The sequence below is a fragment of the Vicugna pacos genome, chromosome 4, assembly GCF_048564905.1.
Source record: "Vicugna pacos chromosome 4, VicPac4, whole genome shotgun sequence".
In the NCBI taxonomy this organism is placed as follows: Eukaryota; Metazoa; Chordata; class Mammalia; order Artiodactyla; family Camelidae; genus Vicugna; species Vicugna pacos.
Window position 1 is genome coordinate 2,921,540 of NC_132990.1, and position 26,919 is coordinate 2,948,458.

General features: G+C 55.7%; 1 protein-coding gene across 3 annotated transcripts in view; it reads left to right on the forward strand.

The window, feature by feature from the left end:
• The first annotated feature begins 1,279 nt into the window (after positions 1-1,279).
• Positions 1,280-26,919, forward strand: part of PHF2 (PHD finger protein 2) — an 88,976-nt gene continuing 63,336 nt past the window's right edge. For 2 of the 3 annotated variants that reach the window (XM_072959126.1, XM_072959125.1), the window contains exon 1: positions 1,280-1,771. In XM_072959126.1, coding sequence (XP_072815227.1) covers positions 1,674-1,771 — 98 coding nt within the window. In that variant the 5' untranslated portion in view covers positions 1,280-1,673. The remainder of the gene's footprint in view (positions 1,772-26,919) is intronic. The other variant, XM_072959124.1, reaches the window with a different exon arrangement.

Genomic DNA, 26,919 nt, shown 5'->3' on the forward strand with positions numbered 1-26,919 from the left:
GAAGGAAGACCTCAACTGAGCTGCCTGTAAGTGGAGCAAGTGGCCCTTAGCAGCTGCAGGCCTCACCTGAGGGTCTGTTGAGGATGCTTCTGTGGGGTGAGCTGGACCAGGCTTCCTGCCCCAAGCCTGGAATTCTGTGCTTGTGGTGGCCAGGATCTCCATGAAGATTTTGCTGAGAGTGGGTGGGGAAGACAGACAGAGTGAGGGAGCACAGACAGGTTCCTTACTCCAAGACAGGAGTCAGCTCTGCTCCAGCATCATGAAATGATCACGGATGCTCAAAGAATTCAGCAGCTGGGTAGGGGGCAGGGGAGAGCCTGCTACAGAATGCCTTGGGGAAAGATCCCTCAGAGCCAGGCCCCCTCCCCCTCTCACACACATCAAAGACTCTGACCACCACAAGTGAGGCAGCGGGACCACTTCAGGGCAAAGGATGCAGGGCCCAGAGCAACACTGCCGCGCTTTCGGGTCCCCCCTCCTCTTACATCCCTGTGGCCACCAGCAGAGCTCAGCAATCTGGGACACAGACAGGAGACTGGGCCTGCTGCCCTCCCTGCACCTTAGGTCTCCTGGGGGCTCTGACCAGGGTCCTGGGCAGTTCAGATTCCAGGTAACTGCTTTCTCCTTACAGAGCTGACCCGTGCCAGCACGCTCCTGGGTCCCCTGAATTCCGTCCTCCTCTGTGGGCTGAGCATCAGGGGAAGTCCAGAGATCCTGTGAGGGAGGGTGGGCTGTCCCCAGGCAGGAAAGAGGGGTAAGGGAAGTTGTATTCCAGCCAGAAACTCGGTCGGGGAAGGTAGGAGGGAGGAGGGAACAGGAGGAACCCCCCTGGCTGCCCCCTGCCCTGCCGCTGTGTCAGAAGAAAGTTAGAGCCAAGGAGTTGCTCCTCCGGCTTCTGAACCAGGAAGGACGTCCTCCGGGGTCTCACCCCTCACCCAGGGGGTCTCCCAGACCTGTCTTCCCCTTGTACCCTCAGTCCACCTTCTCCTCCGGGGAATCCCTCGGCCCACCTTCTTCCAGGTGAGGGTCTTCCAGCCCACCTTCTTCCCTGGCGGGAGTGCCTAGCCCACCGTCTCCTCTGGAGGGGTCTCGCAGCCCACTTTCTCCCCTGGCACGGTCTCCCCCCGCCCACCTTCTCTCCCTGCAGGTCCCCCGACCCACCTTCTCCTGGAAGGGTCCCCCGGTCCCTCTTCTCCCCCAGCAGGGTTCCCTGGCCCACCTTCTCCCTCGCCGGGGTACCCCGGCCCGCCTTCCCCGCTGTCCCCGGCCCGCCTTCCCGCGGCTGGAGCGGCGGCCCAGGCTGGCGGGCGGAGGCGGCGCCACCCGGGGCGCTGACGTAGAGGCCGCTCGGCGGCCGGGGGTCCCTTCGGTGGGGCCGCGGCTCCCCGCCCGCCGCCCCCGCGCGTCCATTCCCTTTTGTGTCCCGCGCGCGGCCCGTCCCCCGCGCACACTCGCGCCCTGCGCCCCGCGGGCCGGCGGGCGGCTCCCGGCGCGGCCCTGCACCGCGCGCCCTGCTTTGTGTGGACGCGCCGGCCGGGTGCGCGCGGGCTGTCGTGCGCCCCCGGCCCCGTCCCCGGCCCCGGCCCCGGCTCCGGCCCCCGCCCGGCCCGGCCCGCCCGGCCCGACCCGGGAGCGCAGCGCGGGCCGAGGGGCGGGCGGGCGGCGCGGCGAACATGGCGACGGTGCCCGTGTACTGCGTCTGCCGGCTCCCCTACGACGTTACCCGCTTCATGATCGAGTGCGACGCCTGCAAGGACTGGTTCCACGGCAGGTGAGCGCGCAGCCGCCCGCCTCCGGCCCCGGCTCGGGCCCCCCGGCTCCCGGCTCCCGGCCCCCCGGGCCCCAGCCCGGCCGGGTGAGCGCCCCGCAGGCCCCCGCCCGCCGCCTCCCGCCGGCCGCGCGCCCTTTTGTGCCCGGGGCGGGGGCTGAGGCCGGGCGGGCGCCCCTCGCCGCCGCCGCGCACAAAGCGGGCCCGCGGGGGGCGGCGGGCGGGGGCCGGGCAGGGAAGTTGGGGCGCCGGGGCCGGCCGGGCCGACTGACAGCGGGGCCGCGGAGGCCGGGCTCCCGAGGCCCAGGCCCGGCGCCCGGCGCCTCCCCCGCGAAGTTGCAGGAACTTTCCCCGCGCGGGCCCCGGAGAGGCGCGAGTGGCGGGCTCGGACGCTGGCGGGGCTGGGACGGACGTGGGGCCCGGCCAGGTGGCGGCCGGCGCGCCCACCCTCCGCCGCGGGCCGGCGCTCCGGGACCTCGTCCCGGCGGCCGGGACCCCTTCCTGGCCCCCGCGGGGCTCGCGGAGCCAGCCGGCCTGCGCTTCCCCCGGTGGGAGTGTGGGTGACAGAACGGTGTCTGTGTGTGTGTGTGGGTGGGGGTGCTGTGGCTTTGCCGCCTCCTCCCTGGCCGTCACGTTTCCCCGCTGCCCTCCTGTCTGTTGCAGACCACAGGCCCACCCGGGTTTTCACTTGACCTTACGCTCTCGGAGGAAGGTGGGGTGGGGGGAGATAGAGCTTGGCCTTTGCCCGTGACCATGACCTGGCCCTGCGCCGAGTTTTCAAAAGCCCGAGGCCCCTTCCCACCCAGAAGTAAGTGGAGGAGGAGGAAGAGGAGGTGACACTGGTGCCCAAACTGCTCCAACAGGTTCTCATGTGTTTGGGCCTCAGCAGGACCCGCCAGGGGCTGGCCGGGGTAGTGTGCCCTCCTAGGATCCAGTCTTAAACGCAGCAGGGCTGGGGGCAAGAGACAGGTCTGGGGTGGTAGGTGGTCCCTCGTCCCCCAGAGAGGAGAACCTCCCCCTGGTTTTAACTGTGGATGGGCCAGTGGCCCTTAAACGTGGGCTGTGGTGTCTAGTCCTGCCAGTTTACATGTGGGCAGCCAGGCAGCTAGATGTGACAGGGCCGGCTCAGGTTGGTCAGCGCCAGGCCTGAGTCCCCGGGGCTCAGTGCCTGTGACAGGGACCCAGGGGGAAGGGGCTGGGGATGCACGGGGCAGGGACATCCACTGGAATCTCCTGGGCCTCTTGGTCTGCTTTCCTGTGGCTGTCCAGGGCTGCGGAGACCCCAAAGAGCAGCGGCGCCTGGAGCGTGAACCCTAGGCTCTGCCCAGCCAGAACAGTGCTGCTATGCACACCCACCAGCTGGCATCCTTTCAGAGTTCATGGCTGGATCAAGGGTGAGAGCTGCTATATGATCTTTCATGGCTCCATGGTTGCAGAGATGCTGAGAAGCTGGCCTTGAGTGCTCTGACAGTGGTGGGGCCTCTCCCTCCTCCCCCACCCCCACCCAGGACCTGCAAGAGCTCCCTAGGTGCCCATGCTGGAGGAGTGTGAGGGCCTGGGGGAACCCTTGTCTGGCTGCTCAGGGGTCCTCTCCTCTGGATTGAGAAGGCAAGGCCGGTTCTGAGCTAGACTTTGAGAAGAGGGTAGGGAGTGGGAGCAGTGGAGGGGGTAGAGGGAGTCCCAGGAATGAAGGGCAGGCAGGGGAGGGGGGCTGAGGGCTGGCCTGAGGGTCTGGTGGCATTTGCCGGATTGGCTTAGGCAGAGGCAGGGAGAGGGATGCATCCTGGCACCTGAAAGCGCATGTTTTGGTGAGGTCTTATTTCCTTGTTTCTTGTTTCTCATGTGAGGTCTTGATCTGGTCTGATACAGGCACAGATCACTTGATCAGCGCAGATTCACGTCCACCTATGTGGGGTCGCTCCAGGGTCTGAAAGGGGCTGTGCTTTCCCCCCTGCCATGGGGCACATCTTTTCTGCATCTAATCAGGGGTCCCTTGTGGAAATGAGCCTTGAGGCCGGAAGGCCTTCTGGAGTCCCTAGTCCCCTGCACGGCTCAGAGGAGGTGCTGTGATGGGGCGACACAGGGTCAGGGGTTGGGACCTTTGTGGGCGAGGCTGGGCAAGGCCACGTGTGGCCCTCACAGCCCTGGGCAGACCCCCCACCTCTCTTGGCTGTGCCAGGAGGGTGTGTGACGTGATCCACATGTTTCCTGATCTCCAGATACTCCCAGATAGATGACCCTTCACTCCAGATCCCTGTACACCAGTATTGTTGTTTACTTCACGTTCAACAGCTCGAGTCACTTTTAAAAAGTTTAAAGACTTTGCCACTTTTTATTTTGAGAGATTTTTAGACCTACAGAAGAGTTGCCAAAATGGTATAGTTTCCCTAGACCCTGCATCTTCCCTCCCCTGAAGTTAAGGTTCTTATCAAATTATGCTGTAAGCATGGAAACTGAGGCAGAAGCCTTGGCTTAGTGCTGCTAACCAAGCTCCGGGCCTCGGGCAGGCTTGCTTAGTTCCAGGACCCCACATTGCACTTCACTCTCATGTCTCCTTCCTCTCCTGAATATTTCTTAAAGAAGGAAACTTCGTATCATTCCCTGAAATAGAATATTAGTATAACTTGCAGTAGACAGTACCTGTAAAAATAAACATAGCTGTTAAAGTAACAGGCTCTGTCTTGTTCCACCTGTGACCCATCACATTCCTCCAGCGCACCTCATTTTGGGGGGATTGGAAGGGGATCTCTGAGGTTACTTACACTCACAGTGGCCAGGCCTTTGCTGGGAGGACTCCGGCAGCATCGCCAGCCGAGAACGTGGTTGGGGCAGCCTCTTTCTAGGGGCAGAGCCTGCTCACAGCCTGCGCCCACCTAGGCAGGAAGCCTCGGGTACCCTGACCACCCCTCCTTGCGTTCTCCAGGGAGGCCTCTTCACCGGGCGGCGCTGGAACGCAGTCAGCCAGGTGTTCCTCCCCATCTTGACTGTGGCTGGTCACTCTTGGGGCTGGGGTACCGTGTCAGCCCAGCCTGCCTTCACAGGCACTCGCTACAGCGTTGCCTGGGAATTGCCTTTGACTAGGAAGGGATGGATTTTCTGGCCACTTGTCCTCAGAGCTGTCTCATCTGTGTATTTGGCAGGAAAGTGTGGTACTACTTGGGACTGGGGACTTTCCTCCCCAGTTAGGGTGCCACAAAGCCACACAGGCCAAAAACGAAGTGGCTTCTCATTCCTGTGTCTTCTGCCAGACCCCGTGTGTCCCTCCACCCCTGCCTTCTGCAAGGCGCCTGGCCGTGGACCAGTCACTCTGGGGAATGGTCTGGGCATCTCGCCTTGTCACCAGCCTGGTGTGAAGAGTCTCTGTCTGTGGGAAACAGGAATGATTCTGTTAAAGGGTCAGATATCCTAAATCTTCCTGGCCCTCTTTAACTTCCTGTTGTATCGAACCTGAAGGGTTTTTGGAAGCATAATCAGTAAAGTTGATTTGAAAAGGTCTGAAAGCTGAAGGTGCTGTGCAAGTCCTTCAGTGGTGGAAGACTGGTTTATTCTGTGTGTGTGCAATGCTGGCCGTGGGGGTTCCTGGGGTAATAAGGCGGGTCCCTTGCCTCTTACAGGGTTTTTTCTATGGGAATCAGATTTGTGGATGGGGACTTCCATGCCAGCCTGGGGAGCCCTGTGAGAGCCCTGAGGAAGCAGCATGTGGGGGCAGGAGGCTGCACCAGGGATGGCCTGCGGGGTGGCCGGGAGGTGAGAGCCACGCTGGGGGCTCAGCAGAGCAGTGGTGGGAGGGCACTGAGGGTTTGACAGGGTCCCTCTGGCTGCTGTGGGCACAGTTGGAGAAAGGGGCAGGGACAGGAGCCACCGTCCAGGAGAGAGGTGACAGGCAGGACCTGGGGGTGAGGACTGGGATGGGGAGAAAGGGTGAAATTCTGCAGGTGTTCAGGAGGTGATCTGACAAGCCTTGCCTGGTGTAGATCCCCTCTGATTCCTGTGTGTCCGTCCATCCATCCGGGCTCCACCTGCCCTCCTCAGCAGGGCCCTGTCTCTGTGCCCACGTCCCCCAGGACTGGTTGGCCGTTGCTGGCTCTTGCCATGTCTTTCACCACACTCAGCCTTAAGCTTCTTGGGGCAGAGCCTCTTCCCGGGCCCTTGGCCCTCACGGGTGCCCAGTACCACAGAGTGGGACTCATGCATGGCTCTGTTGGCCAGCGGAGTGTGTGCACTTGAAGGGGAAGGTGGGACCGCCAGGGATCAGGCCTCAACATTACAGTCTGGGTGATCAGGTCTGACAACTAAGTCCTCAAGCCTGGATTCCCTGAATACTGCGCAAGCACCATTCACATGGAGATGGAGACGTGGCTTGTTTGACGTGTCTCGAAATAACAATTCATCTCTTTTTAACGAAGAATTCTCACTGTGTGAGTTTAAGAAGTTCCAGAGGAGGATGGGGGAATGTCCTGCCAACTTACAGAGGGCAGAGCAGATGTCTCCTGTCCATCGATCCTCTCCAAATGAGATGTCTAAAGGGAAGCGATTTGGAGTCGAGCTCATGGTAATCAACAGAATGTTTGCTTTTATTGAAAATTTTGGCCTGGAAATGTACTTGGTGCGAGCCTCTGCACTGCCCACGTTTTGTGGGGGGCTACTTTGGCTCAGGGGCCGTTGCAGATGGTCTGAGATCCGCAAAGGCTTGGGGTGCTTGGTGCAGACCCTGCCACTCCCGGGGGCCCCATCCTGTGGGGCCATCCCCTCGCCTCTGTGCTTGTGGCACCTGGCCATGTGGCAGGGCCTTTTTCCAAAAGAATGAGGAAAGTTGCTGTTGGGAGTGAGTATCGGCCAGAAAATAATGTTCCGTGACGGAGCATGCGAGAAGACTCTAACTCCTAAGATTCCGGTGTGAGTAAAGCAAAGCCATCAGCTGACTTCTGAACGGCTGATGTGAGTAATGGCGCAGCAGGGCTCGCGCTCGGGCTGGCCTGTGTGGCGTCAGGATTCACAGCCGTCCTCTTCCCTGCTTCCCACCGTGACCTGGGTGGTGGGCCGGGCGGGCCACCTTGTCCTCCCACTTCTGGCAGAGGTGGACACCCCTCCGCCAGGTGCAGCGGAGAAGTGGTGTCTGGCTTCTTCTGGCTCACAACCAGATGCTGACAACCCCGTTCCTGTCCATGGTTTTGAAATTGCAACGTGAATGGAAACACCTTCTCAGGAGGAAGGTCCCGTCCGGTGCCAAGTAGGGAAGCTGGACTCTCTGCATCTCAGGTGTGCCCAGTGTCCCGCTGGCCTTGCACTTAGAGTTGTGTCTCCATCTCTGTACTTGTCCTACTCTGTCTCGCTCCATCTCCATTCCGCTACGCTTCTTGGTTCTCAGCTTTATGGCTTGGTGGGAAGTGAGCTTAACCGTGCTCTTTGGAGTGGGGCTTGGCCCTGTGCTTTAGGGTGTAGGGTCTTTTCACGTCCCCCCGAAGTGCGGGTCATCCGTGGAAAAACATCTGTGAAAAGACATAGTTAGAATTTCAGCCACTGACTGGCTTTGACCTCAGAGCATAAGAACTGAAGGTCCTTGTGGGGTTTGTCCAGGCAAATGGAGAAACCAGCCTTTCATCTTTTTAAAAAAATTTACATCCCATAAAATTAACCAATTTAACAGTCTATAGCATTTAGTGCATTCAGAATGTTTTGCAGCCATCACCTCTGTCTAGCTCCCAAATATTTTTATCACCCTAAAAGTAAACCTGTTAAACAACTTTCCCCTCTCTCCTCCCCTGAGCCTTGGACAACCACCTGTCTGTGGACTTACCTATTCTAGACATTTCGTATGAATGGAGCCATACCGTATGTAACCTTTTGTGTCTGGCTTCCTTCACTTAGCATAATTTTTTTTAGGTTCATGCATGTTGTGGCATAGATCGGAACTTCACTGAGTTTTTAATGGCTGAATAATACTCCATTGTAAGGATAATATCACAGTTTGTACATCCATTCCTCTGTTTATGGGCGTTTGGGCTTTTTCCATCTGTGGCTATTTTCATTTGTGCTGCTGTGAACATTTGTGTACAGATGTTTGTTTAAAGACCTGTTTTCAATTTGGGGGGACTTGCTGGGTCATGTGGTCACTCTCTGTTTAACTTTTTGAGTAACCAGCAAACTGTTTTCCACAGCGCTGCACCATTTTACATTCTTCCCACTGATGTGGGAGCAATCTGATTTCTCCTCGTTCTTACCAACACTTGTTACTTTCCATCTTTTAAATTATGGATGTACTAGTGGGTGGTATCTCATAATGGATTTTGTTTTGCATTTTCCTAATGGCTGACGACGTTGAGTGTGTTTTCATGTGCTCGTTGTCCATTTGTATGTCTTCTTTAACAAATGTCTGTTGAAACAGTTTGCTCATTTTTAAATCGATCTATTTTTTTATTGTTGAATTGTGAACAGCTCTTTATATATTCTGGACACTAGACCCTTATCAGATACAACATTTGCACATATTTTCCCATTCTGTGAGTTATTGTTTTATGTCTGTGGTAATGCCCATTGATGCACAAACATTTTTAGTTTTGATGAAGTCCAGTTTATCTTTTTCTTATGTTGCTTGTGCTTTTTGTGTCCTATGTAAGAATCCATTGCCAAATCTGAGGTCGCGAAGATTTACTCCCTTGATTTCTTCTAGGAGTTTTATAGTTTTAGCTCTGATATTTAGTTTTTGATTCTCAGTTAATTTTTGTGTATGATTTGAGATGGAGATCCAACTTCTTTTGTCTGCATGTGGATATCCAGTTGTCTTAGCACCATTTGCTGAAAAAACTGTTCTTTCCCTATTGAAAATCGTGGTAGCCTCATTGAAAATCATTTGACCATATACCACAAGAATTTGATTCTGGACTCTGTTCCATTCCGTTGGTGGATTTATGTCTATCTTTATGCCAGTGTCGCACTGTTTTGATTACTGTAGCTTTGTAGTAAGCTTTGAAATCAGGAAATGTGAGACCTCCAACTTTGATCTTTTTAAAAAAAAAATGTTGTTTTGACTTTCGGGGGCTCCTTGCAATTCCATGTGAATTTGAAGATTGACTTCTTCATTTCTGTGATAAGGGCTGTTGGCATTTCAGCAGGGATTGTATTGAATCTGTAGATTATTTTGGGTAGAATTGACATCTTAAAATTACATCTTCTGATGCAGGAGCACGAGATGTCTTTCCATTTATTTAGATTTAGGTTTTCCCTGATTCCGTTCAACAATGTTTGGTAGTTTTCAGTGTACAGGTTTTTTATTTCTTGATTAAGTTTATTACTAGGGATTTCATTCCTTTGGATGCAATTGTGGGTTGTTTTTGTGATGTCCTTTTTGTATTGTTCATTGCTGGTACTTACATCCTTTTTATTAAAAAAAAAGAAAAGAAAAGATCACCTTTTAACGTGTGGCAGCTGAGTTTCCAGAACCAGACACGTGAGGGGTGCAGGTGTTCATGCCCGTGCGGGGTGTCACACACCCAGCTGCAGGCCTGTGGGCGCTCTGTGTTCAGAGTGTGTCTGCAGGCCTGGGGAGGGGGTGCTGCTTTCCTTGTTAATCATCAGTGTTTGCCGAGCCTTGCGTCTGCCACATCCTGGGCTAGGCATTTTCCATACATTTGTGTCCGGGGCTCCTTCCTGTATTGTCTCTGTTGCCTTCACCCTGACCATCGAGGAAGCTGCAGTGGAGGAGGTCAGGGCCGGCTGCTGGGCACGTACTGCGTGTGCTCTTACTGACCTTCCCACTGCCCTTGCGGGGCTGGGTGGTGGTGGGCTGTTCTGATTGGGAGGGGAGCAACCTGAGGCTGAGGAGATCAGCTTGCTGAGGTCGACATGACGGACTGGACGGCAGCAGTGTGTTTGTCCCGGGTCTCCCCCGACCAGCGCCCTTTCATTGATGTGAGTGATGGTGGAGCAGTGCCCAGGGCCCCGGAAGTCAGGCAGGCCATGGCAGATGCGAACCTGCAGGACGGGCCAGCACTACTCCTGAGCTGAGCAGGCGTGAGGGCAGTGGATAAGCCCCTGGGACAGTAGTCCAGGCTGCTGACTAAGCCGCGAGCCGTATGCTAGAGTGGGCCTCATCCCCAGGAAGCTCTGGGCGCAGTCTGTGGCTGTGTGCATCTGGGGCTGGGTCCTTCAAGTGGGGTGCCATTTCAAGCTTCACATGGAAGTGCGGGGTGGACCTCATTTCTTCTTGTACCCGACACACCGTGGGCTGCGTAATAAGTGTGCGTGGCTACACAGGCCTTGGGGAGTGCCCTGGTGCCAGGTCTGAGCCCACAGAGGCCTCCCCTGGGGTGGCCAGCCTGGGGCTCAGAGCCCTAACCCTCTGTGGCCGGAACCCCAGACTGATGTATGACTAGCCCAGCTACATGAACTCTGATACCCGAAAAATCTTGTAACTTTTTGACTTTGCCACACATTTTGCCCATCCCTTAGAAACCCTGCCAAAGCAGAGTCTGGGTGTGATTCTCGGGGAAGCTGGGCTGAGGGCGGTGAGAAAGTGCTCCCTGGGAACATGAACGTGTCCCGGTAGGGCTCAGGGGCCCTTCCCTGCCCGGGGCCCGTCTCACCATCCTCCTGGGCTGACCTGCCATTGACTGGAGAGGACGCAGATTTGAGGGGTTCAGCCCGATCTCCTGGAGAAGAGACTGAGGCCTGGGGTCGTGGTGCAGGGTGACTGTTAGTATCCTGGAATAATCCAAAGCTGCAGCCTGAGCCGGTCTGCCTCCCAGAGGAGCGAGGCCCAGGGAGGCATGCAGCAGGGCTTCCTGAGAGCCCCCCAGGCCCTGTGGGGACGGGGTCCCACAGCGTCCCACGAAGCAACAAGAGGCCATGCATCGGAGCAGGAGGTGGGTTCTCACCCACCATCCTTCTGCTGACGTTTGCAAACTCCAGGATTAGTTGCCATTGGTGCTTGTGGGGTCTCTTCTCTGCAAAGTCTAACACAACTCTGGCTAAGCTCCCAGCTGTTTTTGGAGCTACAGCGTGTAAAAGAGGGGCACCCAGGTGGGTAAGGGGTGTTTGCTGCCATTTGTTTGCTCCCAGCATCAGACACTTTCTGTCATCCCCTCATTCTTTCAGCAGCTCCCTGAGGGCACTCGACAGTCTGGCCCGGAGAGGGCCTGGGTCACCCACTGATAAGTGGCACATGGAGCTTTGCCGCTCTGCCCGCCCCTTGGGAAGTCCGGAGTCAGCCGGGCACTGCTTCCTCCCTGAGCTGCATCCATGCTGTTGGAGGATGGAAGTGTCAGGTGCTCTTTGGCCTCATTGATTCTCATGGTACCATGTCATCACGGTGACCTTTCGATCCCAGTCTGGGTGCTGGTGTTGCTGGCCCCCATCTGAGCCCAGCACTGCCCACGGGCCTCTCCAGCATCTGCTCCCGCAGCCTTGGCTCCCTGTCTGCCAGGGCCCCTCCTACCTGCCCATTGAGCAGGCACCAGGCATTTGCCTTTTGGTCCCTGGCTCCTATGTGGAGGTGGACGGGTGAACCGGGGTGTGGCCCACTAAGTGCGGGCGGGATGTGTGAGGGTGGGGCCGTGTCATATCATGGGGCCCCCTTCTCTGAGCCGTAGCTACGTGTGGGACTAGGGCTCTGAGGACCTTTTACCAGACTTCTGCCTCAAAGGACAGGTACAAATGCTTTTCCCCCATGTCCTCAGACCAGTTCTGCCCAGCCTTGTGCCATGTGGTCTTCTGCTGGCCTTGCGATGCCCCTTCACAACTCCCATAGCCACCTCCCTACCCCCGACTCTCTCAAACCTCTAGGGCCTGAAGGCAGTGCTGGCAGTGGCTGAAGGGATTCAGTTCAGGGAATCCGTCTGGCCATCTGGGCACGGGTGAGGGAGACGCTTTGGAGCAGGGAGCCGTGAAGCCACTTTCCCAGGGTCCCCCATGCTGTGCCCCAGTCCTGCCCATCCGTGCCCTTCTCTAGCTCGCCAGGGCGCGGGGTTCCTTTCCTTTCCTCCACAGACGATGTTACCCTCTAGAATAGAAGGTGGGTGTTGGTGGGACCAGAGAGCCCCATGTGGTTCTGCTCCTGCACACGCTTGGTGGCCACGCTCCAGAGGTGCAGCCCTGCATGACTTCTGTCTGCGGAGCAGCCATCCCGGCCTCCAGTGCTAGATTAAAGCTTGGAGAAGGAAGCAGACAGATTTGCATTCAATTTGAGAAAAGGCTTTCTAATAATTGAAACTGGCCCCAAACCCAACACGTCTGGGGAAATAGTCTACGTTAGGTCAGGGTTTCTCAGCCTGGCTCTCTGGACACTGGGGCTAGAAAATTCTTTGCTGTGCGGGATGTGGAGCAGTGTCCCTGGCCTCTGCCTGCTAATCCAGTTGCACCCGTCCCCCCAGCTGTGACAGCAAAAGTGCCTCCAGGCATGGCCAGTGTCCCCTGGGGGGATAGCTGCCCCCAGTTGAGAATAAGAGGTGACTGAACTTCGTGGAAAATGGAGTTTCTGACCCCTTTTCTTTTCTTGTATTTATTTATTGTGATAAAGAATAACTGCATTTTATTCACTTGAAAATGGTTAATTGAATGAATTCGCAAATGGAACACTAGGAAATGTTTTTTCAAAAAAGAGCATTAAAGAATATGTAGTGAAAAACTTGTCTTCTCCCTGGAACCAAATCATTTGCAGCTTCTTAAGAAAAACTCCAGAGAGATTTCTGTTTATACAACATTTGTGTCGCACAGCCACCCCCTCTCCCTTTCCCCAGGCGCACGGGAGCGCGCTGCCTGGGACGCGGTCCCCACCCCGGACTCCCTCGTGCGGGTGCCCCGGGGGGTGTCCTCCTGCCTCCTGTCTCCTGGTTGGCGTCTAGCTCGCTCCTCCTCTCGAGCTGTGCAGTTTCGCACAGGGAGCACCCTGCTGCATCCAGTTATGTGTGTGTACGCGTGACTTTTATCTGGCGGATAAATTCCGAGACACACAGGTGCCGAGTTGAAGGGGGCAGCATTTCAGGTTTTAAAATTGTCCGCTAGGTTGTACCAATTTCTGAACTTTTTGATCTTTTGTCAGTTCAGTCTGGAAAGTGAAAAGTTGTATCTCACTGTAGTTTTAAGGTGCAGTTTCCGTATTATATTGTGTGTTATATGTTATTATATCATCATTTTAGTTTGCAGTTGTCTGACTTTTACATCCTTTATCCTTACGATGGTAGGATTTGGGAAGCGGTCCGGATGCTTTTCTCATAAAGTCAGAAAGAGCAGGTTGAATCTGAGAAGTGGAAGGAGCAGCTGGAAGGAGCAGCTGCCCTCCTTTGAGGCATGGGGGCCGCGGGGGCTTCCCCGCATCCTCTCCCTCCTCCTGCTCCAGCAGCGCTCTGAGCCCCTAACCTTCCAAGGCTGGCAGAGGGTGGAAGCTCACCTGTTTGTTAAATATCCTACCCCCCTTCTTTTGAGTCCTGTTGTGAGGTCAGGCCTCATTTGCTTTTATTTCCTTCATAGACTTTTATTTTAGACGTGTTTCAGGTTTATGGAAAAGTTGCAGCCGTGGTAGCGCTGTGCATACTCCTAGCTCAGTTTCTCTGATTGTTACCATCCCACGTTGCTGCCATACCCTGGTCACAGCTACAGAGCCCACGTGGCTTGGTTGGTCCTCCTCCTCTCTGTCCTCGCCACAGAACCAGGCTTCCTGGAGGCCGTGCGTACCCAGCTATCCAGCCGTGATGCCTTCTCGGACGACTTTGTCCTGTGATCGTGACACTGAAGTCACTTCAGGGTTTGTATACCTCTGAGGAGCCATGTCTCCAATGCGTGTGCCCCCCCAACGCCAGGCACTGTCACGCACCCTGGATCCTGGGACCCCAGCCCAGTGTGGGCACCCCAACAGCTCACGGGGCTGCGTGTGACCCTCTGAGGGAGCTGGGCACCACTCAGCAGCCCCGAGGTGGTCCCTGCGGCCCAGACACGGGGGCGTTCTCCGCATCGTCTGGACCATGACGCTGTTCCCTGTCGGTTTCTTTTAGATCTCAAACTTGTATTAGATTTCAGACTACTCTTTGGAAAAGAAAGATGTAATTAGACCAGTCTTTGGCACCTTCTCTCTGAAAAGCTGACCAAGAGAGCAGTTTGGGGCACCCCGCGCTCTGCCACCATCCACTTCAATGGCTCTGCCATCCAGACGCACCATTGGAGCAGGATGTGTGAGTGGGGGCTTCTTAGGAGCACTTGGTCTTAGCTCCCCTTTCACAAAAGGGAAACGGAGGCAGCACACCAGTGTCCTCCCGCAGCCTAGAGCTCTTTCCAGAGGTGTTCCCGACAGACGGGCTGGAACCTTCTCGGTTGGTTCCCCCGCCCAGTCCTGAGCAGCACAAACCTGACTGCGGGAAGCCCTGTGCCTCCTGTGATTGGGAGTGATGACTGTGGGCCCCTACTCAGGGCCACCTCGCCGTGTGGCCGGGCTGGGCTGCCGTCTGCAGCGGGAGGCTGTGACCAGCTGGGCTTGGGGTCCCCGTGTTGGGAGGAGGCGGCCTGACGCCTTCCCTGCCCTGCGGTCGTCCTGCTGGGGCCCCGCCTCCTCGCCTGCCCATTTTCCTTCTCCGCGGGGCACGGGCAGCCTGGCCAGCTCCCTGAGGTCTCTCGTTGGAACTGAGGATCAGGATCCAGCCCATTTTCAGCCCCCCCTGAGAGCCACTGGAGGCCTGAGGAGTGGCAAGGCAGGCCTGGTGGTCTCCTTGTCACTTCCCTCCTGACACTCAAAGATTCCAGGACTCGGGTTCATTCTGAGACTCCCAGGGGGATCCCTGTGCAGACAGTCCCTGTGCTGAGGCCGCTGGTCCGGACGACAGCACGCAGGCGCAGAAGCCCTGTTGGACCCGAGTGTCCTCCTTGGGGAGCGCGCAGTCACCTCCTGCGCTGGCCTGTTGAGCGTGACCTGTGAGCGCTGCCAGTTAGTGAAGGAAGGCTCTTGGCGAAGTCACCCGGCAGCACTTGGCGGCCTGCCATTCTTACTGGCCGCTTGGCAAGAGAACCCTTCCAGGCCTCTCCGGAAGTGTCCTGACTGTGGGGTGGGACTTATGGGTGAGGAATAATTCTGTGCTTGCTGGTATCTGTCGGTGTGAGTGTCCCACGGATGGACGGAGGGCCCTGATGTTCCCTGCGTGGTGACGTCCCTGGTCTGGGTGAGCCTCCTCTTGTCCTCGGGGCTCGTTCCGTGAGCCAGGCAAGGTCCCTGATTTAGGGAAGACAGCACTGATGCTCAGTGTTCCTAACACACCGCTAGGCTGGAGGCGGTCCAGCTCAGCCGGTGTCCTTTCACCGTGCTCACTGCCCACTGCCCATGCTGGCTGCTGGTGAAGTGTCCCTTGGGGCCCAGCTAGCACCATCTTAGCCTCATAGTCCTGGTTGCCTCTGGGATAGGGCCCATCAAAAGGCACATCCCTCGGGGGCCACGGCAGGTCTCTGCTTCAGGCCCCACGCCTCGCGTCTGTGCCTTCTGGGAGTCTGGGCCAGGGGCCTGCTGGAGCCCATGCACGTTTCCATATCCTGATCTTTGCTTCTCTTGTCCTTTATGGTTAAGAAAAAAAAAAAGGCAAAAATCAGATACTGGAATGTTCCAGAAGGACAGGACCTCGAATCCATGAGCCCCTCTCACCTGTAGACACAGCAGCAGTGAGGACCTGAGCCCACCCCTCAGTCTAGGGCTGCCCCTGGAGGGTCACAGCACAGAGCTGGTCCCCAGGTCCCACCCCTAAACACCCTCCCCGTTGCTGCCCTCAGGCTGGTGGTGGGGGCTGAGGCCAGGGGCCTCACCTCCCTTGGTCTAGAGTTCTACTTCTGTTAACATGACCTTGGACTGCATTTGCTCTCAAGTCAAATTTGTCTTCCCAGCCACCTTGTGAGTCTCTGAGGGGTTTATCCAGATGGAAGGCTGTAATTCCCAGCGCTTCCTGACAGAGGTATTTGCTCTTTATCTGCATACAATTGGTTTCCCTAGAAACTGCTAGAATAAATGTTCCAAAACCTGCTTCTGATTTTTAAAGAGACCATGCTATTTATCTGGAATGTCTGTTAAAAATCCACTGGAACAGGTTTAAAAACATATAAAGAGACATTTTGAATATTCATTTAATACGACAAGGATTTTAGACTCTTAGAGTTGAGGGGATGATTAAGTAAATTATAATGTACTCACAATAGGAAATTATTCAGTCATCAACAGTGATGTTTACGACAAGATTTTAATGATATGGGAAAATGTTTATGCTATAATGTTAAATGGGAGGGAAAAAAAAAAGCAGGATTCTGCATTGTCTATACAGTGTATCAGTTGGTGTGAAGTAGTTAAAACAGAAGCCAGACTGGATGCAAATGTGCTGACATGTTAGAGGGTTGAGAGCGTTTTTTCCCTGCTGCTTTCATCCTTCTCTGCACTTTCCAACTTGTTTTCCAGCAGCATAATATTAGTTTTTATAATCAGAAATGACGAAGCATGAAAATTAGATTGTCAGAGTGTAGAGGTCACCCTGCCCCCACCTCCCATTTCACAGATTTTGTGGACTACAGATTTTATAGACACTCAGGCTGGACTATCTCCCTAGCACCGGGGGGGCACGGCCGAGGGATGCCTTCCTTAGGACCCTGACTCTAAATTACTTAATTATTATTTTTTTATTCTGGGCAGAAAGGTAATTAGGTTTTAAAATTTATTTTTAGAGGAGGTCCTGGGCATTGAACCCAGGACCTCATGCATGCTAAGCACATGCTCTACCACTTGAGCTATACCCTCCCCCTAGGACCCCTGACTCTAAATGCCCTTCCAGCAACCCAACCCCTCTACAGAGATGACCCCTGAGGAATGCACGTTAGCCTGGCCTGCAGCCTGTCTGCTGAGAAGGGGCTCTGTCAGCGGCTCAATGGCCCCATCTACCCCAGGGGTCTTTGGGCAGGTGGAGTTTTAAGCCCCATAGGACCCTGTCAGAGCCCCCCCCTCCTTTGGGATCATCCCAGGAATGGGGCCTCAGGTTGATGGGTCGGGGTTGGGCCTGCACCTAACTGGGAGCAGTGACTGAGGCCGCGTGACCACTTTCCAGAGCAGCAGGACCATCGTGCCCCCGGCTGCTCCCCCGCCGGAATGTCCTACCCTGAGTGGGACCCAAGTGCACGGCCAGTTTTGGAGGATGGAGCCCCTAAGCCAGACTCCTCCTGGTCTGTCCTGACATCTCTCTCCTGCAGACTGGCAGCTAAGCCCCTAGTTACCACACGCCACATGAAGGGAGAGCAAGTGGGGCCTTGGTGCCACAAAATGTGTGGTTTGCAAGGCTGATGGGGGTGTGACCCAAGAGGGGGCCCTTGGGGAGACCAGCCTTACCAGATGGGCTGAGGGCAGGGGCCAGTGTAGGCTCGTTCCAGTCTGGGAGGCTAAACACTGCTCTGTAAACAGGGAGTCCCCTGCCTGGGGCTTTAAACCATTACTTACAGATACCAAATGATTACTCATATACTCTCGGATATTTTCAGATACTAAGTAATTATTTTCAGATGCTCCACCCTGAAGGTGGAGAGTGGAGTAACCTAAGGGCAAAAAATGGGGAGCCTCTTTCCACTGGCTCTGCTTTAGGAGTGGCAGCAAATCATTGTGAAAATACAGCGTAAGCTTTGAGAAATTTAGGGTTTGGCGTTACAGAAAACATTTTCTGACCACATTCACTGTGTGACCATCCACTTTCAAAATGCCCACTCTGGACTGCCCTGAGAACACGTGCATCTGTGTGTCTACGATGCACAAGGATGAACGTTCCTACAGGTGCACCCACGGGGGCACACATCCTTTACAAACAGGTGTATCCGCACGGCTGCCTTGCACCAAATGTGTGCCGATCCAAATATGCCTTAATTCCTTTTTTTTCTTACACATTTTAGAAAATTCAGTTTTATTCTTTCCAGCTTTATTGAGTTATAATTAACACAATTGTAATATATTTAAAGTGTACAATGTGATGATTTAATATATGTGTACATTGTGGAAAGAGTCCCACAATGGAGTTAATTAACATATCCATCATCTCACAGAGTTAATCTTTGTGTGTGTGTGTGAGAACACTTAAATTCTACTCTCTCGGCAAGTTTCAATTATACAATATAGTGTTATGAACTACAGTCGCTGTGCCATATATTGTGTCCTCAGACCTTTCTCATCTCATAGCTGAGTTTGTACCCTTTTACCAGCCTCTCTCCATTGCCCTTCCCCCGAAAGATGCCTTGATCTCGGAGGTCAAGGCACATTCCATCAAACAGAAGTTCAGCCTCCCTAAGTTGCCCCACTTCCTCTGCTTCACCACGCTTCGTATTACTGTTAGTTTTACTCCCGTCTCATAGGCACGAGGTGATGCTGTGCATTTTGGATTTGATAGCTAGTCTCTGTTTGAACTATGTCCACAGCAGCCCACAGGAGTGGACATTTTCCCAGTTGCTCGTTTACCAGCCATCCATCCTCCTGGCTGGGCTGCCCCCGGCTCCGCCGTTCCTGGCCTTTCTGCTGAGCGGGCTCCTCCTCTCCTGTTGTCTGGATCTGGGGTCCTTGCTGTGACGGCTGCAGGGTGTTTGAAGCAGAAGCAGCAGGACCAGGTGGAGTGGGTGGCCGTCCCGGGGGGCAGCTCTGAACAGCGGGGGCCTTGGAAAAGTCATGGTTTCCTTGTTTCGGTCAGGACCGTGTGCCCAGGGTAGAAGCGGGGGAAGCTGCATAGAGCACAGGCCAGCAGCCCAGAGGGGCCTGGGGCTGCCCGTTGAGAACCAGCGCGGAGACCAGCCGGTGGAGACCAGCAGCTTTGGTGGGGCCTGTACTCTCCACCCAGGCAGACACAGTGCTGGACCTGGCGGTGCTGGGGCTCTGGGACCGATGAGCAGCGGGGGCTCACAGGCTGCCGGGGTGTGGCTGAGCCTCTGTAGGTGGTGTCTGACAGGTGGCGTCAGGTACTTTTGCAGACCTAGAATCCCCCGCTTCTTGAATATGACTGTCTTCTGTGGTGGGCTGGATTTATCCTGGTCAGAGAGAGGGCTCCTGGCGGGGTCCAGGTGGCCTCCAGAGCTTTGAGGGGTTGGCGGGCAGGGCGAATGCGTGGGGTTGTTCTTGCTTCTTGGGGCTTTCTGGTGCCCAGCGGGGCTTCCCACGCCACCCCCCACCCCCCACCCCCTCTCCCTGCCTGCTGGCCGTGGTCTGAGACGGAGCCCTGGAGGGAGGCGCCGTGGGAAGGAGAGCAGAGGCTGCCAGACCTCGGTTTCTCCACCTGAGGAGCTGGGAGCAGCAGCTTGCTGGGTGCGTGGGGGTTGGTGGACACGCAGTGCCCGTGGATGGGTGCGGCTTAACTGCCCCGCCTGTGTTTGGTGTGCAGGAGATGGTTGAGTGTTCTGGGACCTGCTAGGGAAAGGCCCTGTTGTCTCCAGGAGGAAGCTGGCTCACCCTCCCGGGGGTTGGAACTTATCCTGCAGGTGACATTTCAGTCTCCCTGCTGCTGAAGCCCTTTCATTCATCCCCTCCTGCACTTGCGGATTCTTTCAACCTCCCTTTTCACGCAGTGTGGGAAGTATCCATACCGCTGTGGTTGGGGGTTTTAAAGGACCCCTCTCTTCTTGGCTCTCTGCTTCTCCAATTTTCCAAATCCCTTCCCACCCCAGGAGAGTACCTCGGCCTGGCATCCTCCTCTTCTAGGCACCCAGAAGTGGGGCGTCCTGATGGGGGTAGGGGTCCTCATGAGCATCCCTCCCTGTTTCAGCCCTTCCTGTAGCTCAGCTGACTGGCTTGCGCACTTCGTCTCTCCGGAGGGCCGGCCATCTGCCCCCGCCGCCTTCAGCTGCTCCGCCCTTGGTGGGAAGCCTGGCGCCTGTCTGGTGACCACCAGTCCAGGGGGGCCCAAAAGTCCAGATGCCCCTAAGAGAAGGCAGGAAAGCCTGGCCCACCCGGGGGGCACAGCCCGCTGTGAACCCTGTTTACTCTGACAGGTGAAAACCAGGCTGACTGATGATGACACGGACTCCCTGTGAATGTGGCCACACTGTGGGAGCTTTGCCACCTTCCTTGTGGCCAGAGCTTTGAGACTTGACTCCCGTCTTACCAGAAAGGCCATGGAGAGGGACACGCGGTGTTTGCAGAGGGTGAGCAGCCAGCAGGGTCCCCAGGGGCTGGGTGGAACTTCCACAGGTGATGGTGGTAAGCGGGCACAGCCCCTGTCCTCAGTGAGAAGTGGCCTCGCCCGAGCTGGTCCTTGCAGCTGTCACCTCTGCAGTAGGGCATGGCCCCGCGTCCGGGCACCTCCTGGGAGGCCCACCCACCTCTCAGGCTGCGAGAAGGTCCAACAGGCTGGCCCCGAGGCTCGGGCTGGGGTCCCCTTGGCTGGGGAGATGGGCTGAAGAGGGGCTTCGGAGGCCCCACAGCTGGAAGTCTTGGCTGCCATGTGGTTTTTCTGGTCCCATTCTTGTTCACGTCCCCAGGAATGGCACCGCCAGTGCTAGCCCGTGTGGGCCTGGAACTCAGTGCCTCGGGACTGCTGTGGGCTCGGGCAGAGCCCAGCGAGGTGTCCTGTTGCCCCTGGGCCCCAGAAAGCACAGTTGGCCTCCAGAGGGGTCTGCCACGGGTGTGCGTTGAGCGTGTCTGGGCGGATCAACCACCTGACCCCAGGAGCGGGTCCAGTGCAGAGGCCCCCGTGCAGGAGAACTGGGACTACCTCCGGGTTCACAGGCAGGCTTGTCCCCGAGAGGCTGCATCCAGTGCTGTCCTGTTGACCTTGCTCTGCTCCTGTGCTGTTGGGGGTCCGGCATGAGCCCCACCTTTCCCACATGTCTGCTTGTGTGCTTGGCCCCTCGGAAACTGTGTCGTGTGTGTTCTTCGTAAGTCATTTCACTTGTGCCATTTGTCCTGCAGCCCCTTCTTCCCTTCAGTGCAGGCCTCAGCGAACCGACCCCATCGGACGTGGGGCTGGAACCAGAGCCCCGAGGGTGAGGTCTGCTCAGACACCTGCCCCCGTGCACCCCGCAGGGGCTCCCAAGGGCAGTTCCAGGGGTGGCTTGTGGGGCCAGGGCTACTCTGAGGGTTAGTTTTAGTGTCCAGCACATTCACCTGCCCGTGGCAGCGACAGGTAGGGGTCAGGCAGTGGTGGCCTGGCCTGAAAGCAGATGGGCTCACGGCTGCAGTAAGCTCACGCCGCGCAGTGACGCCACTGCTCCTCCACGACCCCCGGTTAGCCCTTCTGTTCCATAAGTCCAAGAAGTGAATTGCCAGAGGGATCAAGGAAAGGAATTGAGACAAAGTCCAAATGAGCAATGGTTGAGGTTATACAAGAAGACAGGGTGCCTGGAGGGTGGAAAACCGAGTAAAGGACTGTGCTGCGCTCATTGTTTGAATGCCAGTGTTTCACGGCGGGACCCAAAGCCAGTAAACAGCACATGGGGGAGCCGGCCGAACCCCTGCCACGTCTGCTCACCCCTGCATTTCACCGTTCCTGGTCTGCGCTAACGCGTGAACTGTCTCAGCTGGGACAGATGGGGTCCAACCCTCATTTCACACACTGGAGGATTCAGTGCCGGAAGGGACTTAGGAATGCAGGTAGGGATGCCCGATCAGAAATGGTTTGAATTTCTCTTTATTGGAAATTCAAACTTGACTGGGTGTCCTGTATTTTTACCTGCTAACTCTGGCCACCCTAGGTGCAGCCCAAACCTGCATCTTTGTCAACGAAGATGTTGCTGCCAAGTACGGTGGGACCTCAGCACATCTCAGAGAGGGAATCTGGCTTTTGGGGTCCCTGTGCCCCCCCAGCTCCAGCCTGCTTTACCAGTGAGAGGAGAGCCCTGCGGTGTGCAGTGTGTGTCTGTGTTGTGGAGTGTAGAGTGTGCATGTACGGGGATGTGTGTGTGTGTGCAGCACAGAGCAGTGGAGGGAGGGTATGGCAGCCTGTGCTCAGCACCCTGAGAATTTGGGGGAGGTCCTTCTAAGCTCTCAAGTCCCCAGATGCCTCTCATACTTTCCCCTGAAGGGAAGGGAGGTGCAGTAGGAGGAGGAGGCTAGGAATTTTTTAGAATATTACCTGTGTGATTCTCTTAGTCTGAAACCTGTCCTCACCATAGGAGCCCAAGCTGCCCCGGATGCATGGCTCCCCTGATGTGCGTGCCAGCCTCCCTGCAGTGTGGGGTGGCTTTGCAACTCAGATCCGTGTGGCTACCTTCAGCCACACAGCCTGGGCGGGCCCTCACCTGTCCCCGCCTCTCACCTGTAGTGAAAAGGGCAGGGGCCGCTTCGCAGGTTGTCATGTGGAGTGAGTCCCAGGCCAACAGCCGCTCTGTGATCACGCCCTGGTGCGTGTCAAGGTCAGCAGCCCAGGGGGGCCAGGGTCTCAGCCCCACTGCCTGGAGCCCGTAGCTGGAGCCCATTGGCTCAGCAGGAGAAGTTCTAGGGAGCACCACGTCATCAAGGAGTTTGGTTTTGCTCAAGCCTGAGAGAGGGAAAGGCTATCCTGACACCACAGTCGTGCTGACTTTGCAGCCAGGCTCTGACTGGTGGAAAACACACAAAGAGGGGTCCAATCTCTCTCTTTTTATTTTTTTAAAATGTTTTTATTTGGTAAAGAATAGAGGAGAAATTAGCCAACTATGGACTTTAAAAGTCAGTGTTTTGGATTACTCGGCATTTCGGGAGAGGTAGCTGTGCGCTGGAAGGACTGGCATCCGGGCTCCACACGTTGTTGTGCCAGGAGGGTCTCCGTGGTCCTGGGAGGACCCAGGAGGTAGCTCGGGGCCCAGTGAGAGCCCCAGCCTGATGGGCACACCAGCAAGGCCCTCAGGAGGGTGGGAGCAAAGCCCAGGCATTGTTTCTGGAGGACGAAGGAATCGTTTGCTCCCCGGGACTTCACTGGTGGCGATGCAGCTGCCCCCCCACCCCCCGGTGACCATGGTGGCAGCGGTGGGAAGAGGGTCTTGGAGAAGGGGAGGGGGCCCTGGCTCAGGGGTGCAGCTGAGAGGTGGCTTCTCTGCTTCTCCAGCTACTCGTAGTCCCTCCTGTAAGTAGGATGGCTTTGCTCCGGGAGCTGAGCCCGGCCTTCCTCCCGTTCCACCCAGCCCTCGGCCCCCGTCCCTTGCCCTTCCGCCCAGTCTCTCCTTCCCTCCCGGAGCTGTCTTTTCTCTTGTGCTGGACCTCCTCGTACTCTTCCACGGGCCTTAACTTTGCTATCGCATTTCCCCACGTCTGTTTCTCTCTGGTGACATTCTTGGTAGCTCCAGTTTACCAGTTCTCTGAACTCTATGGACACATGAAACAAATGTGTCTGATTTGTTGCTGAAACTGTTCATAGAGTTTTACATTTTAATGTCATTTTTTATTTCTGGAAGTTCTAGTTTTTCAGATTTGTCTGATCATTTTTTTTCTCCAGAGTGTGTGTAAGTGTGTGTTTCATGCTTTTGAATCTTTCTTTTTTTCTGCAGTCATTTAAAATTATTTTATATCTTCTATTAGATGGCTCTGTTATTCTATGATGCACTTGGGAGTTAAGTCCTGCTTTCCCTCGGGGTAGATCATCTCCTTATGTTTGGAGATCTGTCCTCCTGAGGCCCCAGGGGGCTGCTGTCCCCACCCAGGTCTGTGGTGCACAGATCGTCCCTGCCCCGTGGTGCAGTTTCTAGGGGGTGTTGCAACATCTGAGACAGCCCCCCAGGGGTGCCCCTCTTCCCTGCTCTGTGGGCTCTGGAAACCCTACCCCTGTGCAGCAGCCTTTAGCCAGCTTCTGTCTGATGTCCCGTGGGTCTGGGCTAGCCCTGCACTGATCTGCATATTCAACAAGGCCTTTCAGGGACCAGTGCCATGGCTGAGCAGAGCAGGGCTGTGAAAGGAGGTGTTGATCAGCAGAGACACCTACAGTGTCATGGGAAAAGTGAGGCCCAGCGGCAGATCTGCCCGCAGGCCGCCACGGACTGTGGCCCTGCTGCTGCTCCCCCAGCCTTCGGGCCCCCCGTACTATTTCCACGTGGCTGGAGACACATCCCGATGCTGTAAACGTGTTTCCTGCTGCCTCAGACGTGGCTTGCAGTGAGTGCCTTGGTTACTGGCGTCCCTGCCTCAGGCTTCCCTGTGTGGGGCACCCAGAGTATCAGAAACATCCATTTATGTCTTTGGAATCATGTCTCTGGGGCAGAGTCCCGGCAGTGAATTTATTTGGTCAGAGGACTTGAGGCTGGTCGAATGGCTCCTTTGTTGTGATATTTCCCCTCAGGGGTGACTCTACTGCTGTGACAGACTGGCGAGGCTGTGGGGACCTTCTCATTCTCCCAGAGCCTGGGGCCAGCAGCCCTGCCCAGGGGCCTTTCCAGCAGGGAAGGGGTGATGTGGTGCTAAGAGGACCCCGAGTCTCCTGGACCAGTGCGGGCACAGAGGTGGGAAGGAAGCTGCGAGATGGAGCTGGACTCCCGGGTCTGCGGCTGCCCTCCCCAGGGCCCACGGCTACGGAGGCAGCTGGCCCAGATGCTGACATGAGCGCTGGGAACCTGGGCCACAGTGCGAGATTGGCACAAGTCTCCCCTCTCCCGGGGCCTTTCACCACTTGGTGGGAGCAGCCAAGTTGGGGAAGGAATGGTTGGCTCCTGATTGGGGCTCGTATTTCCAGCCGCAGAGCACAGGGCATTCACAGGCGATGGACGCAGCCTGTCCTTGGTTGACTTTGAGGTGCTGTGGGCCCCCGAAAGTACGGCTGGTGCCAGTCTCCCGCTGTCTGCACAGCCGGGGCCCCAGCAACCGCCTTCCCGAGGCTACCTCTCACCTCGGCTTCTGGGGTCTTTACAGCTGATAGCTGCCTGTAGCTTCTCTTTGCTCAACTCTTCTGCACCTGTTTCCAGAACATTCTCCTGTAGGGCTGACCAGATGGAGCGCAGGATACCCCCACTGTCTGCAGATTCAAGTGACACCCTCCGCCTGGGTCAGGACGTGCTGGGTGCACCCTGAGTCCCTGCTGGCCTGTCTCGGGCCAGGACCACACGGGCTTCTCGGTGCACCCTGCACCTTTGCCCAGCGCACCCCTTATCTGCAAACCTGCTGTGGAAGGAAGCCTTACTCTTCTTTCAGGGCGGCTTGTCCTGGGTGTTCCCAGAACTCCTGCCCAGCAGCATCCTCATGGGGTTGTGCCTGGGCCTGGCTGGTGGGATGGTGCCCTCACCTTAAATGCTCACCTTGACATTGCCCCATTAGTTAGCCCCTGGAGGCTAGCCAGCGGCCACCTCCAGATCCTCCAGCCCGCTGCCACTTCTGGCCCTGAGGGGCCCGGGGTCCAGGTGTGCCAGCCAGCACCCACTGGACACTGCTGAGCTGTCTGTGGTCGTCCCAGAGCTTGCCGGCCAAGGAAGCATATCTGCTGTTTGCCGGGGAGACACCCTGGCCTTGATCTGGGAGCGTATGTGTGAGCACGAGGAGGCTGGAGGGGGAGACCCCAAGATAAGGAGGCCCCTCCAAGGTGGGAGAAGACAGATGGTGCTCCAGAGATCAGAGCAAGAGGCAGGTTGCGGCTGGTGGGTGGAGGCCTGTGCTCATGGGGGTGGGGTGGGGTGGGGTGGGGTGGGGGAGCTGAAGGTCAGGCACAGTGGAGGCCTCAGCCTGGAGCCCTGAGCGCTGCTCGTGGTTAGGGAATCAGGGAGAAGAGCGGGCTTGGTGATGGTGAACAGGAGGCCTTGCTTTTAAATTTAGAGAGCTGATTTACATTTGCACTTGTATGGGATTTCAAAATTAAATAGCAGAATGCTTCACGATCTCATTACCCAGCAAGTCAGCATTTAGTCGCTGCTAGTCCTTGCCCATTTGCTTGCTCGTTTTTAAACTTATTTTAATATCTGGGAGAGAGATTGTTTCTGCAAGTTTTTATTAGTATTTCCCTCATAAGGTGTTTCCATAAGGTCTTGGCAGCTTTTCTCCAGCCTTCTCACCGAATGGCTCCATGTATCTCTCCAGGAGCCCACAGTAAGCCTGTGGACACACATGGAACTTCTCCTGATTAAAAAAAAAAGATTTCTTAAAAGAGTACTTTCAGATTTACAGAAAGACTGAGTGGAAAGTGCAGAGAACTCCCATGTACCCCTTCGTACCCGCCCCCAGCGCCCAGTCATTAACATCTTGCATCAGTGTGGAATGTTTGTTATAATTCATGAGCCAATATTGATACATTATTACTAACTAATTCCATAGTTTACATTCAGGTTGACTCTTGGTGTTGCACACTCTGTGGGTTTGGACAAATGTATAATGACATGTATTCACCATCATAGTGTCATACAAGAGTATTTGCACTGCCTTAAAAATCAATCCTCTGTGATCCCTCCCCCCATCTCCCCTGGCAACCACTGATTTTTTTTTTTTATTTGAGTAAAGGTAGATTTATTTAGAGAGATGCATACTGCATAAAGTGTAGGCTGTTTTGAAAGGCAAGAGAAAGGCCATGAGGTGTAGGGGTTGGGTGCTCAGGTTAGAGTAGAAGTAGGTACATACACCATAGGCAGAGTGCAGGCCGTCTCCGAAGATGAGGGAGCGAGAGGCGGCCGCGAGGGGTGGTGGTGTCAGTTTTTATGGGCTCAGTAGCTTCACATGCTAACAAGTGGGAGGACCATTCTAATTACCCTGGGGAAGATGCTGGGATTCCCAGGAAGTTGGCCATTGCCCACTCTCTGACCTTTTATGGCTAGCCTTGGGACTGAAATGGCACCTGTGGGCATGTTATTCACCATGCTGATATGTTACAGTGAGCGTATAATGAAGCTCAAGGTCTACTAGAAGTCAAATCTCCCATCATCTTAATCCTCAAGGCCAACTGGGGGTTGGGTCTTCCACCATTTTGATGTTAATTGCTGCGTTATTCCCTGAATGGCTGTGCCCTGCCACTTTCCTTCCTGTCTCATTCCCTGCTCAGAGATTTTACTCCCATAATCTTATGGGGTTGCAGAGGGGTGACCGTACGTCTTCTGAAACTGCTTCCAGGCTGAGTAGGGATGTTGACCCTGCCTATCAGGGTGACCAGTAATCTTTTTACTGTCTCCGTCTTTTTGGCTTTTCCAGAATGTCATATAGTTGGAATGATACAGTGTGCAGCCGTTTCAGACTGGCTTCTTTCACTTAGTAATGTGCATTTAAGTTCCCCCCATGTCTTTTCATGGCTCGGAAGCTCATTTCTTTTCAG